Here is an 18,408-nt window from a genome sequence, read left to right as displayed (position 1 = left end):
AGGACAGTTGTGGCAAAATACATAGAATAGAAAAATTGGATATACTAACGGTGCAGGCATTACAAAGTTGTAACAAATAATTGGGAGAAGGTAGAACACTGAAACAATAAGAGGTTACTGGCTACCCATGGCATAAACAACTGGGTGCACTAAATTTGCTGTGTTTTGCCACACCCCCTTTTTTACCACCCGGTTACAGCTTCCCTCCACCCGTCTGAAAAACATTTCTGGGGAGAACACTGAGCCTGTAACATAAATATATTATCTGCTGCATAAAGGCTGGTGTCTTGAGCAGTAGCTTCATGCTTTCTGATTTGTATGCAGCCTCCAATATTCTCCAGTATGACCAACTTGTGCTGAGCGTCTGTGAAAATCTACAGGAAGAGGTGGCTATTCTTGTCAGTCAGACACGACATGAAGTGACAAGTGTTGATGGTGGAGAGGACAAGGACCGCATGGAAACTGAAGATATGCCTCAATCAAAGCAAAAAGACCAGCCTGATGGGGTAAGAGGCTAATGATTTTTAATATATGCATCCATGAAATACTGACCAATGGCAACATTACTTTTACAGCAGGTGACAACAGGTCCCAGGGTTCTTTTGGCAGTTTAAATAATAGATGGCTAATGCATTAACTTGTAGACTTGCCAAGAAGTGTTGTTGCCAAGAAGATTTTACTCTTTTACCAGGAATTTTTTTATATTTTTTTAATTGGCCCGGTTATAGGAAAAGACCTAAAGATAACAATTGTCACAGAGGCAGTCCCAGACAGTAAGAATCCAAAAATGGCTCTAATCCTTCCCCATCTTGAAAAAATTGTGTTTGCTACACTATGGAATCCACTACAAAGATTTCTTAACACTTTGTTTCCTGACTTCAAGATTTCGCAAGGAGTCCAGCTGCCCTGCCAAAATCATGTCTGCTCATGATTACATCACAAAGCTTTCAAGATACTTAATAATCACTACAGTTCAGTGAATATTTTTTTTTCATGCCACTCTTGTTTTGGTGCTTTGGCCTTATTCATATTGTATAGAAAAATTAGATTTCGCACTGAAAGTAAGCATGACATAATTTTTCTTGTACTTTGTGTATATTGTATGGTGCGATGGGGAAAATAAACCTACACACAACTGCTGGGAAATGTCTTTATAGTTGTATTTTAATAGTCTTTGGAACTGAGAGGCTTAGCAACCTAGAAACTACATGCATGTGTACCATGTACTCCTGGTAAATAAAAATAAAATAATGATTTGTTTACTATTTTTTTACAGCTCTTTCTATTAGTTTAATGATTTAAAAAAACAGTTCATGGCATTTCTGTAAACCATTGCTACTTTACTTCATTAGCAAATCACAGGTTTGTTTTTAATAAAACCCTTTTGATTACCCACTTCCATCTTGACTTGTTATGAAGGTTTGTGTGTTGGCATTACATTTGGCCAAAGAGCTGTGCCAGGCTGATAAAGATGGAGACCAGTGGCCACAAGTGACCAGGAAGTTACCCATGCTGCCAATGCTCTTCAGCGCTCTGGAAGTCAGCCTGCGAGTCAAGCAGAACCTCCATTTCTGTGAAGCAGTACTTCACTTTTTGTTCACATTAGCCAAAACTCACCAGGTCAGTTTTATTTGCAGTTGCCCTATATACAGGTGTAGACATTTTATATTACATAGGATCCTTGTTGTGCCCTTAATATGGGCAAGATAGTAAAATGATTTCTAGCTGTGTTACACAGAGATGATCAAGGTATTTAGTTGTAGGGCTAAATCTGTTTGTAGAGCCACAAAATACTGCTTTGTGTAGGCATCATACCTATGCTAAGCTTACAGCAACTGGACCCCCTTGGATTCCAAAAGGCCCAGACTTTACATTTATTTCTGATATTCTTTTACAATCAGGCTGTGACATTTATGTACTTTTATTACCGGGGGTGTCTTGGGTAAAAGTAGGTAGCCTGTATACGACCAAAGTTTGGAGTACACAATGCCTTGAAGATTAGATTAGGTTAAATACAGAAAATGTATAGGATAGGGTACATATCCTTATATAAAAAGGACATTGTTGAATTGGAGAGAGTGCAGAGAAAGGCAACTAAATTAATAAAAGGAATGGAGGAGCTATGAGGGGAGAGTAGCTGAAGGGAATCTATTCTCCCTTCATAAGAGACGTTTAAGGGGGGGATATGATCACCCTGTATGTGTGTAAACATATATATATATATATATATATATATTTTTTTTTTTTTTTTACACGGTCCATATAGAGAACTTTCTTCCCCATTATTCACTTTGAGATCATTACAAAGAGAAGAGGGAACTCTGGTCCCTCTGCGTCTGGAGGAAAAGAAGTTTAAGCTCCGGATAAGGAAGGGATTCATCACTGTAAAGTCTGTGAAAATGTGGAATCGGCTCCCTCAGAAAGTAGTTTTAGCAACTACTTTAGATTTCTTTAATAAAAAGCTGGATGCTTTTCTAGAAGCACAGAATATAACTGGGTATTAAGACTTTAAAGTAAAAATAACAGTGACTGTCGATCCAGGTAACATCCGATTGCATCATGGAATCAGGAAGGATCCCCTGTTGAACCAAATTGTACCAGGGTTTTTTTTGCCTTCCTCTGGACCAACTATGTCTTATAGGGTTTTATATCTCGGATATGTTTATTTCCCTAGTGACTGAACTTCCACTTTTTTCAACCTAACCTACTATGTAAATAAGTCTAACATTTGTTTCATATTTTATTTTTAGGGGGCAGCAGCCATAGCTGGATCTGGCATCACTCAAAGTGTGTGTCTGCCTCTGCTGAGTGTCTACCAGCTGTCTTCCAATGGAGTTGGCACTGTGAGTAAATAATTTGTGGATTTCTACTTAAGTGTATCTGTGTTTAATGGGGCATGGAAAAACTGACTGTTAACTGGACTTACTATGGCATTTCACTATGTCCCTAACTTCTCTGTCCCCTTTCCTGTGGGTCAAGGGTTCATTCTTTATTCCCTATCTTATAGAAAAAATGATTCCTAACTTTTTTTCTTTCTTTGTTTCATAGGCACAGACCCCACTCCCATCCCGTAAAACTCTGGATGCTCCATCATGGCCTGGTGTGTACAGAATGACCATTACCCTGATGGAAAGGCTGCTGAAGACTTTGAGATACAACTTCTTAACAGAGGCCTTAGACTTTGTAGGTGTTCACCAAGGGAGGATTTTACAGGTATTAAGAACTGCAGGTCTTAAATTTGAAATATTTTACCAAATATTCCAGTGCTTTAAACTTTTTGTCTTTCTGTTTCTTGTGAGTCCCTAACCTGTAACAGATTACTGCATATTGTTTGCCTGGACAATTTATGTAAACAGGAAAGCAGAAGAAAAAGACAGCCTTGCGGGAAGCATGCTTAAAACAATAAAACTGAACCCTGAGCATATACCAATTAATAGTTACTTATATACTTACAAATTAAACAAAGGTGCCTACTTTTACCTGAAGAAACAGGAAAACTACATACTGACTAAAATTATTTTTTGTGCATTACTAATGGCTACCAGTAAATTTCACTAGGTACTGTTTAATATACACGCTACATGATGACCTGGCACCATCTAGTGGCGTGCCCCTTGTATAGACAGATACTCCTTAAGTTGCATTTTCTGGTAAAAGAACTCAGTTTATACTCTATCTGCTATGTACAGTATATGTTAAGTAATGCTAGCGGTTTGACATCAGCTGCTTGCAAGCATATTTGCAGTGGAACTGCGACTGGGACAAGGAGGGGCAGCACTAATAGCCAATGAAATGTGCTACATGTGAATGGGAGAATATGCAGTCTGCTGAGATGAAAGAGCTTATCATTGTCTATTGCCTATCTTTTGTTGGTCAGTTGCAAACTGAGACAAGAAAATGTGACCACTTGTATTACAGAAAAAGCAACATAAAAATACGGTTTTGAAAGGTTTTAAAAAATGCACACAACCTCTAGGTGGTTTGAGGTCCTTCCCTTTTCTCTTTGTCAGGACAATGTTAAAGGTATAGGCAAGTGTGTGCATTATCACCATATGCTCCAATTCCAGAAAATGTTCTTGCCCTTTCTGTTTTCTTTTTTGTTCTCCACTGTGTACTGATCTCTTACCTATTCTTTTTGTTTCCCCAGTGCCTGGGTGCAGTGCGTACAGTGCAGATATCGGCTTGCCTGGAGGAGGCTGACCTCACTGTAGGTTTTCTGCTGCAACTATCCAATTTTATCAAAGAATTGCATTTCCACTTACCACAGTTTATGAAGGACATTCAGGTGAGAAGTTTTACACAAAAGATCCACAAGTGTAGCTATACAGTAATCGGAAATTCAGTGCAGTGAAACAATTGAGAACTTATTTAAGATTTGTGCTTTTAATGTGTCATATTGTACAGCATGGGTGGGTTTAAGTCAAAGCTCTATAACCCATATCATCCTATTCACCTGATGTGCTTGTAGTGAAGTCTGGTTGTGATGGGACTATTTATAGATTGCTCTTTCTGGTGCTATAGGAAAACAAAGCATGAGTTTAAATGAATATTTTTTTTTTTCATTTCAGGTTAGTTTATGCTATCTCTGCCAATCTTGCACCTCACTTTTGTACAGCCGAAAGATGCTGCAACATTATTTACAGGTGAGTATTATAACACTCATTTAGTTTTGCATTTGAAGACCTATCACTTTTAATCAACGTATTTTTTCTTCAGATAAAAAGTGGGGAAGCTGTGTCACCAGGCTCAACCTCCCGAGGTCAGCGCACTCCACAAACTCCTTCTGTGCAGCCAACACCTGAGAGCGAGGCCCTGGAGTTAAAAGCATTATGTTCTGTCCAACACAGCCTCCTGAAGATCCTGAGCAAGACCTTGTCTGCATTGCAAGCCTTCACACCAGATCTAAGCCAGATACTTCAGGTCAGGCATATGGAAGAAATACAGGCTTCCAATCAGAATTCAGATTTATTGTTTTAGGTTTTAGCGAGTATTTTTAAGATTAGCTAATTTGTTTTGCGTTAAAGCATTACTAAACCAAAAATTAAAAAAAATCTCACCTTTAATCCCGCAGATTCCTCGATCGCGCTGGACCCTGACTGTGTCCCGCGTCATCCTGGTATCCTCCTTCGCTTTCGCCATCTTCTTTGCCCTTCATACATCACCTGATCTTGCAGTGTGTAGGCACGAAATCTTGTGACGTAGATGGGAGTGCAAGAGTGCAGTATTTTTTTTCCCCAAAAAAGAAAAAGCTCGTTCTCTAAATGAGCAGTCAGGGGCCCTCTGGGATGGATGGCATAGGTACCTGGGAGAATCTGTGCACCCATTCTGTAAGAAAGGGAAGGTGAAAGACAGAATGGGGAAGGTGCTTCACCTTTGGTCAGATTGGATATGTGTTTCTCCACTTGGCAGAGGGGGACAATTGGAGAAAATGTGTCTAATGGGAACATAGAACTATAACATTCTGACTATGATGCTTCACCATTCCCATTGTAGTCCAAACAATAAAAAAGTGCTTATTTAAAACTCACATTTATTTGCTTGGTTCCTCTGTTTAATACCATTACATAATGGTAATGCCCATGGTATGCCATGTCCCTATGACTGAAAATCCTGAAACCAAATAAAAGGGGTTAGGCAAACACTGTTCAGCTTGTTAGGAAAGAGCTAAAATGCTTCATGCCCATCCAGGAAATAAGACAGACTTGATATGACTTGCTGCAGCTTAAACGGTTTTTGTAAGAAGCCCACAATGTGCACTGAAATCAGAGAAAGCATTTCTGTGCAGATCCTGTACAACAATGCTTGATAAAGGTTCAACTTTGGGGCTAATTTTATTTTGTGTGTTTTTGTTTTTTATCAAAGTGGCATGAAATAAATGCCCTGTATTATCTGTCCCCAGCCTTTAGACCTCTCACAATATCAGATGCTATTAGCTCTGAACTTCAGTACCCCAGCATTTGACACAGATGTGGCACCTTCATTTGGAACCTTCCTAGCAACTGGCAATGTGATGCTAAACATGCTGGGAAAGGTAAGGAATTGCAAGGGTTTGGTAATATCTATCATCTCTTTCTGTGTTCCTGCGTCTATAGACTGAAAATGGTTGTATTGTGACTAATTATATCTCTTTGCAGATGGATAAGAAAAAAGATCCACCTTTACCATCTGCAGCTACCTCTAGCTTGTCAGAAGAAAGCAATAACCTCAGGTAAGCCCCAAAATAAAGCAAAGCCTGGGGACTTAACCAACTTTGTGAAATAGGCTTGGTGTTATAAGGATGTCTGTAACATTCAGCTTTAAACCTGCAAATCTGAACATCTTGGACACAGGAAGTTTTCAACCTGCAAACTGTAGACCAGCCAAGGATAACCTTTCATATTACCAAAATACCCCAGTTGTTTTACTAGTGTCCTAGGTGAATGAACATATTTTCTTCAGTCCTGTTGTGCAAAAGAGGTGTTGTTGGTCTACATAGTATCTGTGCAGCTTTTTCACTATCTTCAGTGTGCATTCAAGCAGAGTTCCAAATAGGGTAACAAGATTGCTTTCCAGGTTTACTGGGGGTAGTAAGGCCAAGAATCGTGGTGCTAAACAAGTTGATCATGCCCCTGAGAGGACCAATTTGTCTGGCACAGACTTTCAGGTAGTTCTTTGTCTTGTGGATCAGGCATGTGGCTCTCTTTAGTCTTTTTGCTTCCTTACTCCTTAGGATCCTCAATCAGATATCAGCTTGTCAGGCTGGGGAGGAGTCAGGAGGAAAAATTGAGTAGTTTACTCAGGTTTAGACAATTGGTATCCAAGCTACTTTTTCAGATAAATCTTGGGACTTGCAGGAAGTGGTCCCTACTTCCTAGAGTGCTCCATAGTCTGTACCATAGGTGGAGGAAGTACAAACCCCTTGATAACTTGGTTCAATAAACTGTTATACATAGTTTTCACCAGATACAAGAATCCTCTATTGGATGTTCTGGTGGCATAGTGGGATCTGTACATCTGGTTCTATGCCTTTTCTCTGCTAGAACAAATTTCTTGTCTGCTTTGCATAATCAAGATGAAGGGCTTTTTAGTTATCTTTATTGATCCAGGAAACTGCTAGGATGACCTAGTAATTTAAAATGGTATTTATAAGATACATATGGATGTGCTGTAGTTTTTCTGCAAGATTTATAGTGGGACTTCCTGCAGGAAAGGTTAAAATTGGTGATTGATTCTGAGCTCTACCAGGTCCTTACCTTATACAGAATCTTACATGTACTTTCCCTCATATGTTGCCAATGGCTTTATAGGAATCTTTTAGAGAAATAAGAACTTTTTTTTTTCAATTTTAACCAACTAATGCAATCAATGAACCTTTATAATACAAAGAACCTGATTTGTAGTTCTGCATTGGGACAAGCTGAGTGGAGACCCAGGACTTATGGTCTAGGGCTCTGGGTTTTTCTCTTCCCTTGTTTTCTATTTATTATACTTTCTGTACTGCTTTGGTACAAAACAAAGGCATGGTGGTACTAGGAGGGGTTTTCCTGGTTTGGCCTACAATTTTTTTTTCTGTTTGTCAGTACTCAATCCTTAGCCGGCAGTAAGGGTAAATAATTCTTCTTGACCCTGAGTACAGATGAGTACAGATATCATATTTTTGTCCATAAGATGGAGTTGGATCTTGTTACAGAAGCAACATGTGTGACCAATCTTATACAGTACCTAAGTTTACGAGCCCACACATATCCACAAAATAATACCACCTTATTAAAAAAAAAAAAAAAAATTTGGGTTTTTTTTTAATGTATTCATCTTGTTTTTCAGCAGGCCTTTGCTGCTATTTATCATCGAGAACTGTTTCTACCTGTTGATATCACAAGCTCTGCGTTATCTTCGTGAGCCATCGGTCCACTCCCGGGAAAAGCAGCGCATGAAACAGGAGCTGGCCTCTGAACTGGTATGGATAGAACACAAATTAATTGATGACAATCTTTCCAAATTGATGATTATGGAAACTTCTATCATTTACACATACCAGATAATTCTGTAACATTCTGAAACCATGTGTGTGAAAAGTCCTTAACATGTGCTGTCGTTTTCCAAAGCAGAAACCTAAAAAATTTCCTCCAGAACTCCAAACCTGTTCTCAATGTGATACTTTTTATTTAGTATTCAATGAATTCCAGACAATTTGATTTTTTTTTATTCAGATAGACTGGAGATATGTTTGAATTGTAAAAGATGTAGTGCTTTTTTTTTTTTTTTTTTTTGCAGTCTTGTTTGCCCATAGGACAGATTGACAGTACTGTACTCCCTGACTTGTTGACCACAGTGAGAAGTCTGCTCATTGTGAACACACAAAATCTAAAAGAAATTAAAAACATTTTTGCTAAATGTTCACTTTAAATAAAGAATGGAGACCCTGCACAATATATGCAGAAGGGATGAGTACAACTGGGCATCTATTTTTATTTATCCGCTAAACCAGGCATCTGACTTCCTGTTAAGTGGGTAATACCGCACAGTGATCGGGTGGGCGGAGGGGCAACACAGCACATAAAGCTCATAGAATGACCACTCATGCAGCTGTGTTCGGTTTAACAATTCTTTCATTCTCATTATAGAGCACTCTGGTTTCCAGTCTTTCACGGTACATGCGACGTGGCGTCCCTCCTTCTCCTGCAGCTGTCCACTTGCCTTCTCCTCAGCCAAAAACTGGATCATCCTTAAAGCTAGCACCTGAAGCCCAGGAGCCAATAATCCAGCTGGTTCAAGCATTTATACGACATGCCCAGAGATAGGAACCACTGGAGACTGGGTAAAGTGATGAATAGATAGATGAATTAATTTCTCTTCATAGACCACAACTATTATTTAGACAGCTACCCAAGAGATCACCAACCACGATTTTATGACCGGTTTATTAACCAAGAAGACCATAAAGAATCTTTGTAAGGCTAATCACACTGTTACAAAACCACACTAATTCATGGCATTTAAGCATGGTCACTTAGGAGGTGTAAAATTAGCCTAAAGCAACCAATCAGATTGTTTTTTTTTTTTGGCTGTAGTTGAATGAGGGAAATTTGACTTGTTTGGTTGCTGTGGAATGTTGTTCTTTGCACTGCTTTACTGAAAAAGCCCATTTTAGGGCTAGGGGCCTAAATGCCTCAAGAAACATTATTCAACATTGACTTCACTTGATGTCACAGCATACAGAGCTTGATACTACTGGGCCAGTGTGCCCTTTATTTTACTTTTTGTATGGTTGTTTATTCTTGAAGACAACTGGTATTTTCTGACATCCTGTTTATACTGAAAGTAAAGGGAAACTTGTTTACACATTGTGGTCTGACTAGTCTTTGCCAAGGTAAAGGTTCACATGGAATAGCATGTAATCTTAGGTAGGTATGATTAATTTATTATTATCTAGTCAAACACAGACAGTAAATGCAGACAGGCAATAAATAACACAGGGGAAAAAAATAATCATTACATATATATGAAGTGGTTGGGCCTTTTGGTTTACCTGCACCTTGCCAAAAAAAAGTCTGGAACATAACAGCAGAACCAGGAATGCTGGAGAGAGTGACAGTACAGCAGCTATTTTGTGTTCTAATAACAAAACACTTTGCAGCTCAAAAGGACAGTGTACAAAGAAGACAAGTCAAATGACAAAATTGGTTAAGCAACAGTTGGTCTTCTAACCAAATGTGTCTAAAGGAAGAACACATATGATGGAATTAGATGCCTAACAGCATTGGTGTGGTAGGGGAAATTATTTAAAGTTTTGCCATACTGTGCTATTGAAGAAAGATCAAACAATTTCAAAGCTGATTGTGTTGTCTATTCCTCCCTGGAGCACTGAAGTAGATACTGATGTAATGTGGTTAAAGATTCCAGACCAAGCAGCCTTGTTCCTGTACTCAGAAATATAGCATACATTTTTAAGGAGAACCTGTCCTTTTGAAGGAGGGCCAGTAATGGAAAGAGTAGGCTATTCATTAAGCCAAGATGTATGAATAATTTTTCTCTATGGTATGTACAGGGCTTGATTTCCTGAAGTTTTATAAATCTAATTAAATGCAGGGGAATTTGGGAAATGTCTTATTTCATATATGCTATAGCAGTGACGCCCAACCTTTTTTCATCTGGGGGTTGCTGTTGACATTGGAATAAAACTTTTGGACAATGCAAACAAACATTAAAGATGTATGTTTAACCCCCCTAGCGGTAATCTCAAGTGTGACTCGGGGGGGGATTTGACTAGCAAAAAGCGGTAATCCCGAGTCACATTTGAGGTAATTTTAGAAGCCCCTCTTACCTTTGCCCCGCACTCCAGTGGCGATCTGATGATCCCGCTGTGATGCCGGGCGCAGGACTTCTGCATTGTGCTTCACATCTAACTGCAGATGCGAGCAGCAGTAGTAAATTCTGGGGGTGATGCCAGCTGGCACCACCACCGGACTTTGCTATTGCTGCTCGCATCTCCTGGAAGATGCGATGCACAATGCAGAAGGGTCTGCATTGTGCTTTGCATCTCCCTGGAGATGCAGAGCAGCAGCAGCGTCGGGTTGAGGCGGGTGGGAGCAAAATCCCCACTCACATCACCCGGCAGGATGTGACATCTTCCGGGTGATGCGAGTGGTGATGTATTTGAGGGTGTGGCCGAGCCGTAAATTTAAAAGCAGATTACAATGTTTTCTGCTTTTAAATGAGTTTTACAGTAAAAAAAAAAAAACACTATACAACATACAATAAAAATAAAAGTACATTTTTTATTTTAAATTTTATTTTAAATTACATTGTCTTATTTCATAATTTTAAAAAATAATTATTTATAATTATGTATTATAATATAACTTATGATTATAATATAATAAATAAATCTACCGTATTTTTCGCCGTATAAGACGCTCCGGAATATAAGACGCACCCAATTTTAAAGGAGGAAAATCTAGAAAAAAAGATTCTGAAAGATTATTCCCCTTCTGATCACTCATGTGCCATTCAAATTCCCTTTCTGATCACTCTGTACCTTTCAAATTCCCTTTCTGATCACTCTGTCATTCAAACTCCCCTTCTGATCACTCTGTCATTCAAACTCCCCTTCTGATCACTCTGTCATTCAAATTCCCCTTCTGATCACTCTGTCATTCAAATTCCCCTTCTGATCACTCTGTGCTTTTTTTCTATTGTACGGCAGTTAGGACAGGGAACAGCAGGTGGCGCTGTGCCGGCTTCTTTCGCTTTGCTTTACAGACAGGAGAAAACACGATGCTGGCAGAGCAGAGAAGAGAGACACGCTGCAGCCAGAAACACACGCAGGATCGGGTATCGGGTGAGTATAATATTTTAATTATTTTTTTTAACACATTTGTCGTATAGGACGCACTAACTTTTCCCCCCCAGTTTTGGGGAAGAAAAAGTGCGTCTTATATGGCAAAAAATATGGTAATTATCATACCCAGGAGTTAATTCTAAGAGTTACAGGCCCACAATATAAAAACTTTCTATGCAAAAAAAATTAGGATAACTTTTTGCATAAAAAAACTGACAGAATTAGACCATTAGGGGGGTTAAATTAAAATAGTTTTAATTGAAAAAAAAGTAAAAAGTTAAATTGAAATGAAATAAAATAACGCACATGCACCAAATAGAAGATGACAAGACTCTCTGCAATGGATACTTGACCACATATGTGACAGGATGGCAAAGTATGATAGGTATAGTTTTTCTTATCTTGTGATGGCGCTGCAGCAATAAAATTTTAGGGGGAGTTAGAGTCCCCCTATTTATCATACATTTATATATACCTACAGCTCCCCTTTTAGAAGAAACTCAGATTCAAAGAGCATAAGTGGACATTTATATGTGACGTGGCACCATGGTAAGGTAAGAGTGATGAGATTTTATTTGGTTTGGGAGAGGGTTGTAGCCACAAGAGTCCCCCACTTATTCTACATTTCCCTTTCTCACTGTTAGAGAAATTGGGGTTCACAGAAGTTAAGTGTCCAGCTATGTGTGACAAAGTAGCACCGTAGGGCAGGTATAGTTTTCCGTATCTTGTGATGGTGCCTTAGTGAGGAAATTTTAGGGGGAATTAGTCACAAGAGTCTTGCACTTGCAGTTACATTTACCTTTGTATTATTTGGGGTTCATAGAAAACTGGCAGCAGGATCACATAGGAGACGCAAGCACCCTATCCCTCAAAAGACAACGAGCAGAGGACTGGATCAGACTACTTAGCGGGCTGCAGCTTGGACACTCTTGTGCTATACTAAACAAAAGAAAAAAATCCAAACTGAAATGCTCCACCACCCAGAACTTTAAAGACCACATTCCTGCTATCATGCTAGCAAAGTGTTCACACAACCCAAAAGACAACATTCTGAATAATCTTGCAACAAGGTTGGCATGGTTATCAATGTGTTGAGTTTATGAGAACATTCTGCAGTAAACTAGAATCAGACCACATTATTTGCAGAAAATTATGTGAATGTTCCCATTTGGAATAATAGAAAGTCTAAGTATATACCTAGCTGAACAAGATAAGTAAATCATAGCTGCATCAATCATAATACATCACTTTCTCACCATAATCTCTTACAATTTGACATGTCCTCTTTATGGACTATCTCTTGATTACACTACAGTAAGACAGCCTAACTAGGCTATCTGCCTTATGGATATACATCTTGGCTTCAAGGTACACAATATGTCAAAAAGCATGCACATCTCTGGCAAGTAGGGCTATTGATTTTCAGTACAAGGGATGTGTACAAAGATGGCTTGGTTCTAAAGGGGATTAATAAACCTTACATTTTTTTCTGTTAATACATTCTCTCTGCATAATGGTGCTGAAGTTAAGTATTGTTTTCTTTAAACTATGACAATTCTGAAAACCAAACATGCCCCACAAAAAACATTTTTTTCTAATAACAGGAATGTCAAAAGTACAGAACTCCACCATGACTGTAGGAAACAAATAGTTGGGAACCATCACCTACAGAGGACTTAACGCTTCAGGAACTGCTGCCATCTTGGGTTACGACCTTTATGGTGAACAAATTTAGGAATATCAGAAATTTGAACACAAGCCGTTTTGGTAATGAAAAAATAACTTTTGAGACATTCTCTGAACAGCAAAATACAGTTTAATAATGCACAATGTGAGGCAGTTAACTACATCTGTGCTACTCAGTCAATAAAAACTGGAGGCTGATCAGTTACAAGGAGTGTTGTGTGAAAAAGGGAACTTGCAACGACAGATGATTTGGGATTTGAAGCAGCAGCCTCAGAGCAGTGATTTGGCCCCTAAGGGCAATTGGCTTTTTAAGAAATTATTCACATCTGTAGCTCTAGTTTAGCTGAGGAGCTCCAGGTAAGTAACTGGTACTTTTCCTTTCTTATTCCCTCGTTCTCCAATGAGCCAATCTGGGTCCATACCAGGGAGGCTGTAAACAGTAATCAGCTACAAAAAAAAAACACAAAAAAATTGCAGCTGGTAAACATTTCCTTTGTAACATTTAGGAAGGAATACAAGCTACTCTAGTGCTTTTTTTTTTTTTTTTTTTTTCTTACCTCATCTGCTTTTAGTGCCAGCTCACTGCTGTCTGCTGCTTCGTAATCATACAAAACTCTGGCTTTACGTGTGCCACTAGCTGGTGGTTTAACTTCGTCAGGGTTCAGGGTTCCATCTGCAGAGTTGGGGCTCATAGCTTGGAGCAGTGGCAAAGTGGCAGCTAATGGTGAGGTGCTGAGAGGTGGAGACAAGGCATCTGCATTGCCCACAAATGTAGATGGGAACCTGTGAAGGATGGCAATTTTGGTAAGTTAGAGTGGCTGTTGGGTATGAAGCATTTCTAGCAGAAAAAACACTTGCTACATAAAGACTTTGCAATGTAATATTATCTGAACTATGAGATTTTACCCAGGGCTAGGGTAGTAAAGGCAAAGATGTATCATTGCCAAGATTTCATTGAAGAGGCTTGTGTTTGTTAAGGATCACCTTAAAAGAGAACCAGTCACCAGAACAATTATAGTATTTACTTTTAAAAGCCCCCCTGGAGTAAAACATTTCTGAGGATAATCGAAATGTCTGACCACCTAAGGCTTCCCCAGGGCAATGAGCAAAGGCAGAAATCAGCTGTTGAACTTGTAGGTTAGTATTGAGCCAGCGCTGCATTCATTGATCAGCACAGCCCGCGATCCTTTTATTTTTTTAATTCAAGCTCGATTGGCGAATTTACACCATCCATTCTCGCTTACAATTTGGTAAGGGAAAATGGACAAATTCGCCGCGAGATCAAGTTTTAAAAACTCGCTCACCCATCCCTTGTTGAAACCACTTAGTACGAACCATAAACCCTCCCATGTACATGATCAAAATATACAGTGATAGGCAATGGCCAATTTACTAGCCCATGTTATCTTTGTCCACATGTATGGTGTCATAACAGCGCTGTGCTGGGTCATAGGCCTTACCCTGGGGAGTATGACATATGAAGCAAACTACAGTGTTAGATCCTGTAGTCCACATTCATTTTATCTAAATGTAAAGTCAGAACTTGTATGTACATAGACATTTCTAACGGAACCATATTTTACCACGACAATGACTGCCACTGCTGTCTGGCTTCAAGATTTTCTTAGTAACCCACAACTCCTTTGTCCGCATACCCTAACCTGGACCAGAAATTTGAGAAGAAAATCTCAGCAATAAAAAAGGGTTATGTGTTTCATTTTCAGCACATGTTTAATACATGGCTACAATGTATTGTGATGGTTTGATCATTTATTTGACCATATGTTATATGGCCAATAATTATCATGATTTTGTTATGTTTAATCTAACACAGCCAAAGTGGGTCTTTATATACCCCTGAGGAAGCAATTAAGCGAAATGCGATGGGATTGAGACACACCGTCGGAACCACAGTAAAATAATATACAGAGTGGATTCATGATTTACTGTAATGAGCCCATTTAACAATGTCTATGTTTATATTGAAATTTAACTAATAATTTTTGGTGCAAGTCTTTTCATAACTAAAAAACTAAGTTTAGGTTTGCCACTAAAAGCTTTTGCCTTTCTCACCCATTCCTGCCAATTTTGTAATAGAATCATACCTCCAAATGAGCTTATCACATTTCTAGAGGGGTGAGTATATAATGTAAGCAGATTCATTGGTAGAGCGAACACTAATCATTTATTTTATCTTCGTCATCAGACCCAGAGACAGGTTCAGTAATAACTCATACTGACCATTGTCTGAAACATAGGGTATAGGGGCAGGTTGTGGGCACTTGGGGTAAGTCAACTATCACTAAATACACACAAAAAAAACTATACTCACACATCACCCTTTGAGCTGGCAGCATAAGAAAAAAAAGTAAAACAAAAACAGCATTACAACAGCTACATAAAGTCAGATAATGAAGTTTAATTTCATATCCAACCATTAAGGTGTGCAGACACATTGATGAAAATCATTGCACAGTTCTCTTGGTTCTTCACAACCCACAAGTGTCATTTGGTCATGACTTCCATGGTGCTATTGACAGAGCACCTTGAAAATGACTGGACACTAGCACCCAGGGAACTGGTGTAAAATCTGAAGCATTTCCAATGAGGCCAAAAGCAAGTCATAGGGGATTATTGCTACCATGATTAGCCTAGGTCAGTGTTGTGACTATACTTCATAATTGTTTGCATTACATTTTCATATCTACATACCTGCCCAACTGTTTCTGCAGGTCCACCATATACTGATAGCACTGGGCATAATACGTAGCCTGGGCTTCTGCAAACTCATGCAAACAGCGGAGATGGTTGACCTATAGAAGAAAACATCTTATGTTTTTTCCAGGGTGACATCTGTCAGCTAAAGCCTGGGTCTTTAGTAAAAACTTTGCACTGTCAACAACAACTAGTGCATGCAAATGTAGAACTTTGAGTGTTTGACCATTTACCTGGGGCTTTTGCTTTAGAGTGCAGCGTTTGGAAGAAAATGTTCCATAAACGTCCAGCTGACAATTTGTCTTCTGTGGTTTTTAGACACAAATTGTCTTCAACAGAAACACTAAGGTGTCTCTCTCTTGTTGCTTTTGATAACAAGAAATATTGTGCAGCATGTAGCCAGTAAGGACTGACTCCGATTAGAGGAAGTAGCAATTGAATTCTTCTGCTTTTCTACTAGTGTCATATGCTGATGAAGATGTAAAAACGGCTCATGTGAACACCATCTGCTGACAAATCTGCTTCTGAAGAGCAAATCATAGACTATATATACATGTAGTTGATTTTAGAAAGACACCAAAGCAATAGTCCACAAAGGTTGTGTTATAAAAAAAATTTAATGGTAAAACATTTTTTCAAATGTAAATTCCTAGTATGTGTATACAGCTGTAGTGTTAAAACTAAAGTGCTCCAGTCACCAACTACTAAAATCTATGAGTTTTGGTCATGTGACTATTGTTCACCTTGCTGGAGGTTTTGACATGAGGAAACAAAGCTTGATGAGACACAGCACAGAAAGAAATGGAAAGGCTAATGAGGAAAGATCATCTGCGGGGCAAACCTACATAATAGAAAGTAGTCATTTTCCCTTTGTCTACAATAAAGCTGAAAAACTGGTTTCAACATTAAAGTTCTTAGTATTACCGATTGGGAAGGGGGGGGATGTAGTCAAAAACATTTTTTAAAAATCCACCACTGAACAAAGAACAACCACTAGCAGTTTTCCTTTGTTCTATAAATCTCAGGAACTCACATGTGTACTGCTAATCCCTTCAAGCAGCAGTCTGGTGACTTCAGCCTGGCGATCAAACTCTGTCTGGGCAACTCGCAGTTCATGCTCCGCCTGCAACGGAATCAAACAATCTTTCTGAGAATAACACAAAAAGTTGTAAAGTAAACCTGTCAGATGGTCAGCAGTGGCAGCTAGAGAAGAAATTCTGTCTATCCAGTAGATACCAGAAATTGTAGTGCCACAAGACACTGATTATGTCACAATCTAGATTCTAGCTTCTTTGGGGCTAACAAGGTCTCATTTTACCAGGGTTAAAAGGGATCTTTCTCAAGAGAATTTACTCATGTGGCAAGCCATTGATGTTAGTTGTTAAAATAAAACAAAAAAAAAATACAAAAGGAAAATAAAAAAAAAATACAAAAATGGGAAATGCCTTAATGTAGGACATCCCACTGAAGGTAGTGGACTTGCTAGGGGTTCCTGCACTTTGCCTTTAAGGCAGTGTACAGAATTACAGAGTGATGTTCAGCTTTATCCAAAGAAGGTATTCAGCATTTTGAATACCCCAAAGGAACAGGGATCCACCTTTGACCAGTGCGGTCTCCAAACTTTATTACTAAACAATATTTTTTTTACTAATATTCAAATTATCTCAGTTATTTCCCAGTTAAATTAATAAGTCCGTGTAAACAAGTGCATATTCAGTCATTTACTGATGACCCCTGCATAATGCCAGTGGCATGCAATGATCAGAAGGTGATATGTATTTCAACAGTCCTAATGTATTGCAGACTAAAACTAAACATTTAATTCTCATTTTTACACATTCATTTTTATTTTTTCTTTGCCAACAGTCACTCTTTTCTTTTATAGGACTACTCAGTTATTACTGTAGTCACCAATGTTAATATTTTCCAAGTAACACCTTACATCTTAAGTTTCATCTAGGCCATTGTATACATGAACTTCAGTTTTGAACCAGAGTATTAATTGCAATTTGTCAGATTTACTAATTCACATTATAAAGAAAGCATTTTCTGTCCTTCAAAATGTTACTTTAAAAAATGTTCGTCTGGAGTTTCTTTTTTTTGCATAGAGCAGGGAAACCGTTGAACCTCGATCAGGTTTTTACAGATGTGATGTTGTGACAAACGTTTGCCACATCTGATATCTGAAATATCACAATCACCTATCTCTACCTATTTTGAAGAGCTTCTTTCACAGGGGAGGAAAAGGTCAACAAAATGGACAGTCAGTCCTTTTCCCAGCATGAAGACAGGTCTTGGTAATAACAGGTGCCCTCCACAAATATTAAGTACATGACATAATGGTTTCCCAATCCACAGCCCCAGAAAACACCAGCACAACAACATCACAGGATAACCAATAAACAAAGGCTTCTGACACAAATGCTAGTTCCTAACCTATATCTGATACTCTCCAAGGAGACATCACATGGCCTACACCAAGGTTTTTGGATATGTAACCAATAAGAGGGAAACCAAAACAGCTTTAGGAAAATGTATCTGTCAGTTCATTCTTACTGCTAGCCTAGCTTTACATTTAAATTTTATTAGGCGGTCATCTCATCTTAGTTCTTCATCTAAAGTCTGATCTCAAGCCTGTTGGGGTAAACACCCCCACACCTCCAAATATCCAACATCACCATGTAGAA

At 38.7% G+C, this 18,408-nt stretch overlaps 2 protein-coding genes across 12 annotated transcripts in view; one reads left to right on the top strand and one right to left on the bottom strand.

The window, feature by feature from the left end:
- Positions 1 to 13,214, top strand: part of NUP188 (nucleoporin 188) — a 51,865-nt gene extending 38,651 nt beyond the window's left edge. For 2 of the 7 annotated variants that reach the window (XM_072431737.1, XM_072431735.1), the window contains exons 34-44: positions 325 to 506; positions 1,420 to 1,620; positions 2,751 to 2,843; positions 3,049 to 3,213; positions 4,148 to 4,285; positions 4,569 to 4,643; positions 4,717 to 4,920; positions 5,900 to 6,031; positions 6,135 to 6,208; positions 7,804 to 7,936; positions 8,604 to 9,321. In XM_072431737.1, coding sequence (XP_072287838.1) covers positions 325 to 506; positions 1,420 to 1,620; positions 2,751 to 2,843; positions 3,049 to 3,213; positions 4,148 to 4,285; positions 4,569 to 4,643; positions 4,717 to 4,920; positions 5,900 to 6,031; positions 6,135 to 6,208; positions 7,804 to 7,936; positions 8,604 to 8,780 — 1,574 coding nt within the window. In that variant the 3' untranslated portion in view covers positions 8,781 to 9,321. Of the gene's footprint in view, positions 1 to 324; positions 507 to 1,419; positions 1,621 to 2,750; positions 2,844 to 3,048; positions 3,214 to 4,147; positions 4,286 to 4,568; positions 4,644 to 4,716; positions 4,921 to 5,071; positions 5,869 to 5,899; positions 6,032 to 6,134; positions 6,209 to 7,803; positions 7,937 to 8,603; positions 9,322 to 11,801; positions 11,875 to 12,924 lie in introns of those variants that run through there. The other 5 variants (XR_011923584.1, XM_072431736.1, XM_072431739.1 and 2 more) reach the window with 5 other exon arrangements.
- SH3GLB2 (SH3 domain containing GRB2 like, endophilin B2) overlaps positions 13,114 to 18,408 on the bottom strand; it is a 97,257-nt gene continuing 91,962 nt past the window's right edge. For 3 of the 5 annotated variants that reach the window (XM_072431742.1, XM_072431744.1, XM_072431745.1), the window contains 5 exons: positions 16,755 to 16,844; positions 15,719 to 15,819; positions 15,339 to 15,353; positions 13,564 to 13,789; positions 13,114 to 13,453 (listed from right to left, as the gene is read on the bottom strand). In XM_072431742.1, coding sequence (XP_072287843.1) covers positions 13,346 to 13,453; positions 13,564 to 13,789; positions 15,339 to 15,353; positions 15,719 to 15,819; positions 16,755 to 16,844 — 540 coding nt within the window. In that variant the 3' untranslated portion in view covers positions 13,114 to 13,345. The remainder of the gene's footprint in view (positions 13,454 to 13,563; positions 13,790 to 15,338; positions 15,354 to 15,718; positions 15,820 to 16,754; positions 16,845 to 18,408) is intronic. The other 2 variants (XM_072431743.1, XM_072431746.1) reach the window with 1 other exon arrangement.

This window comes from Pyxicephalus adspersus, chromosome Z (assembly GCF_032062135.1).
Source record: "Pyxicephalus adspersus chromosome Z, UCB_Pads_2.0, whole genome shotgun sequence".
In the NCBI taxonomy this organism is placed as follows: Eukaryota; Metazoa; Chordata; class Amphibia; order Anura; family Pyxicephalidae; genus Pyxicephalus; species Pyxicephalus adspersus.
This window is presented reverse-complemented; position numbering and strand designations above follow the sequence as displayed.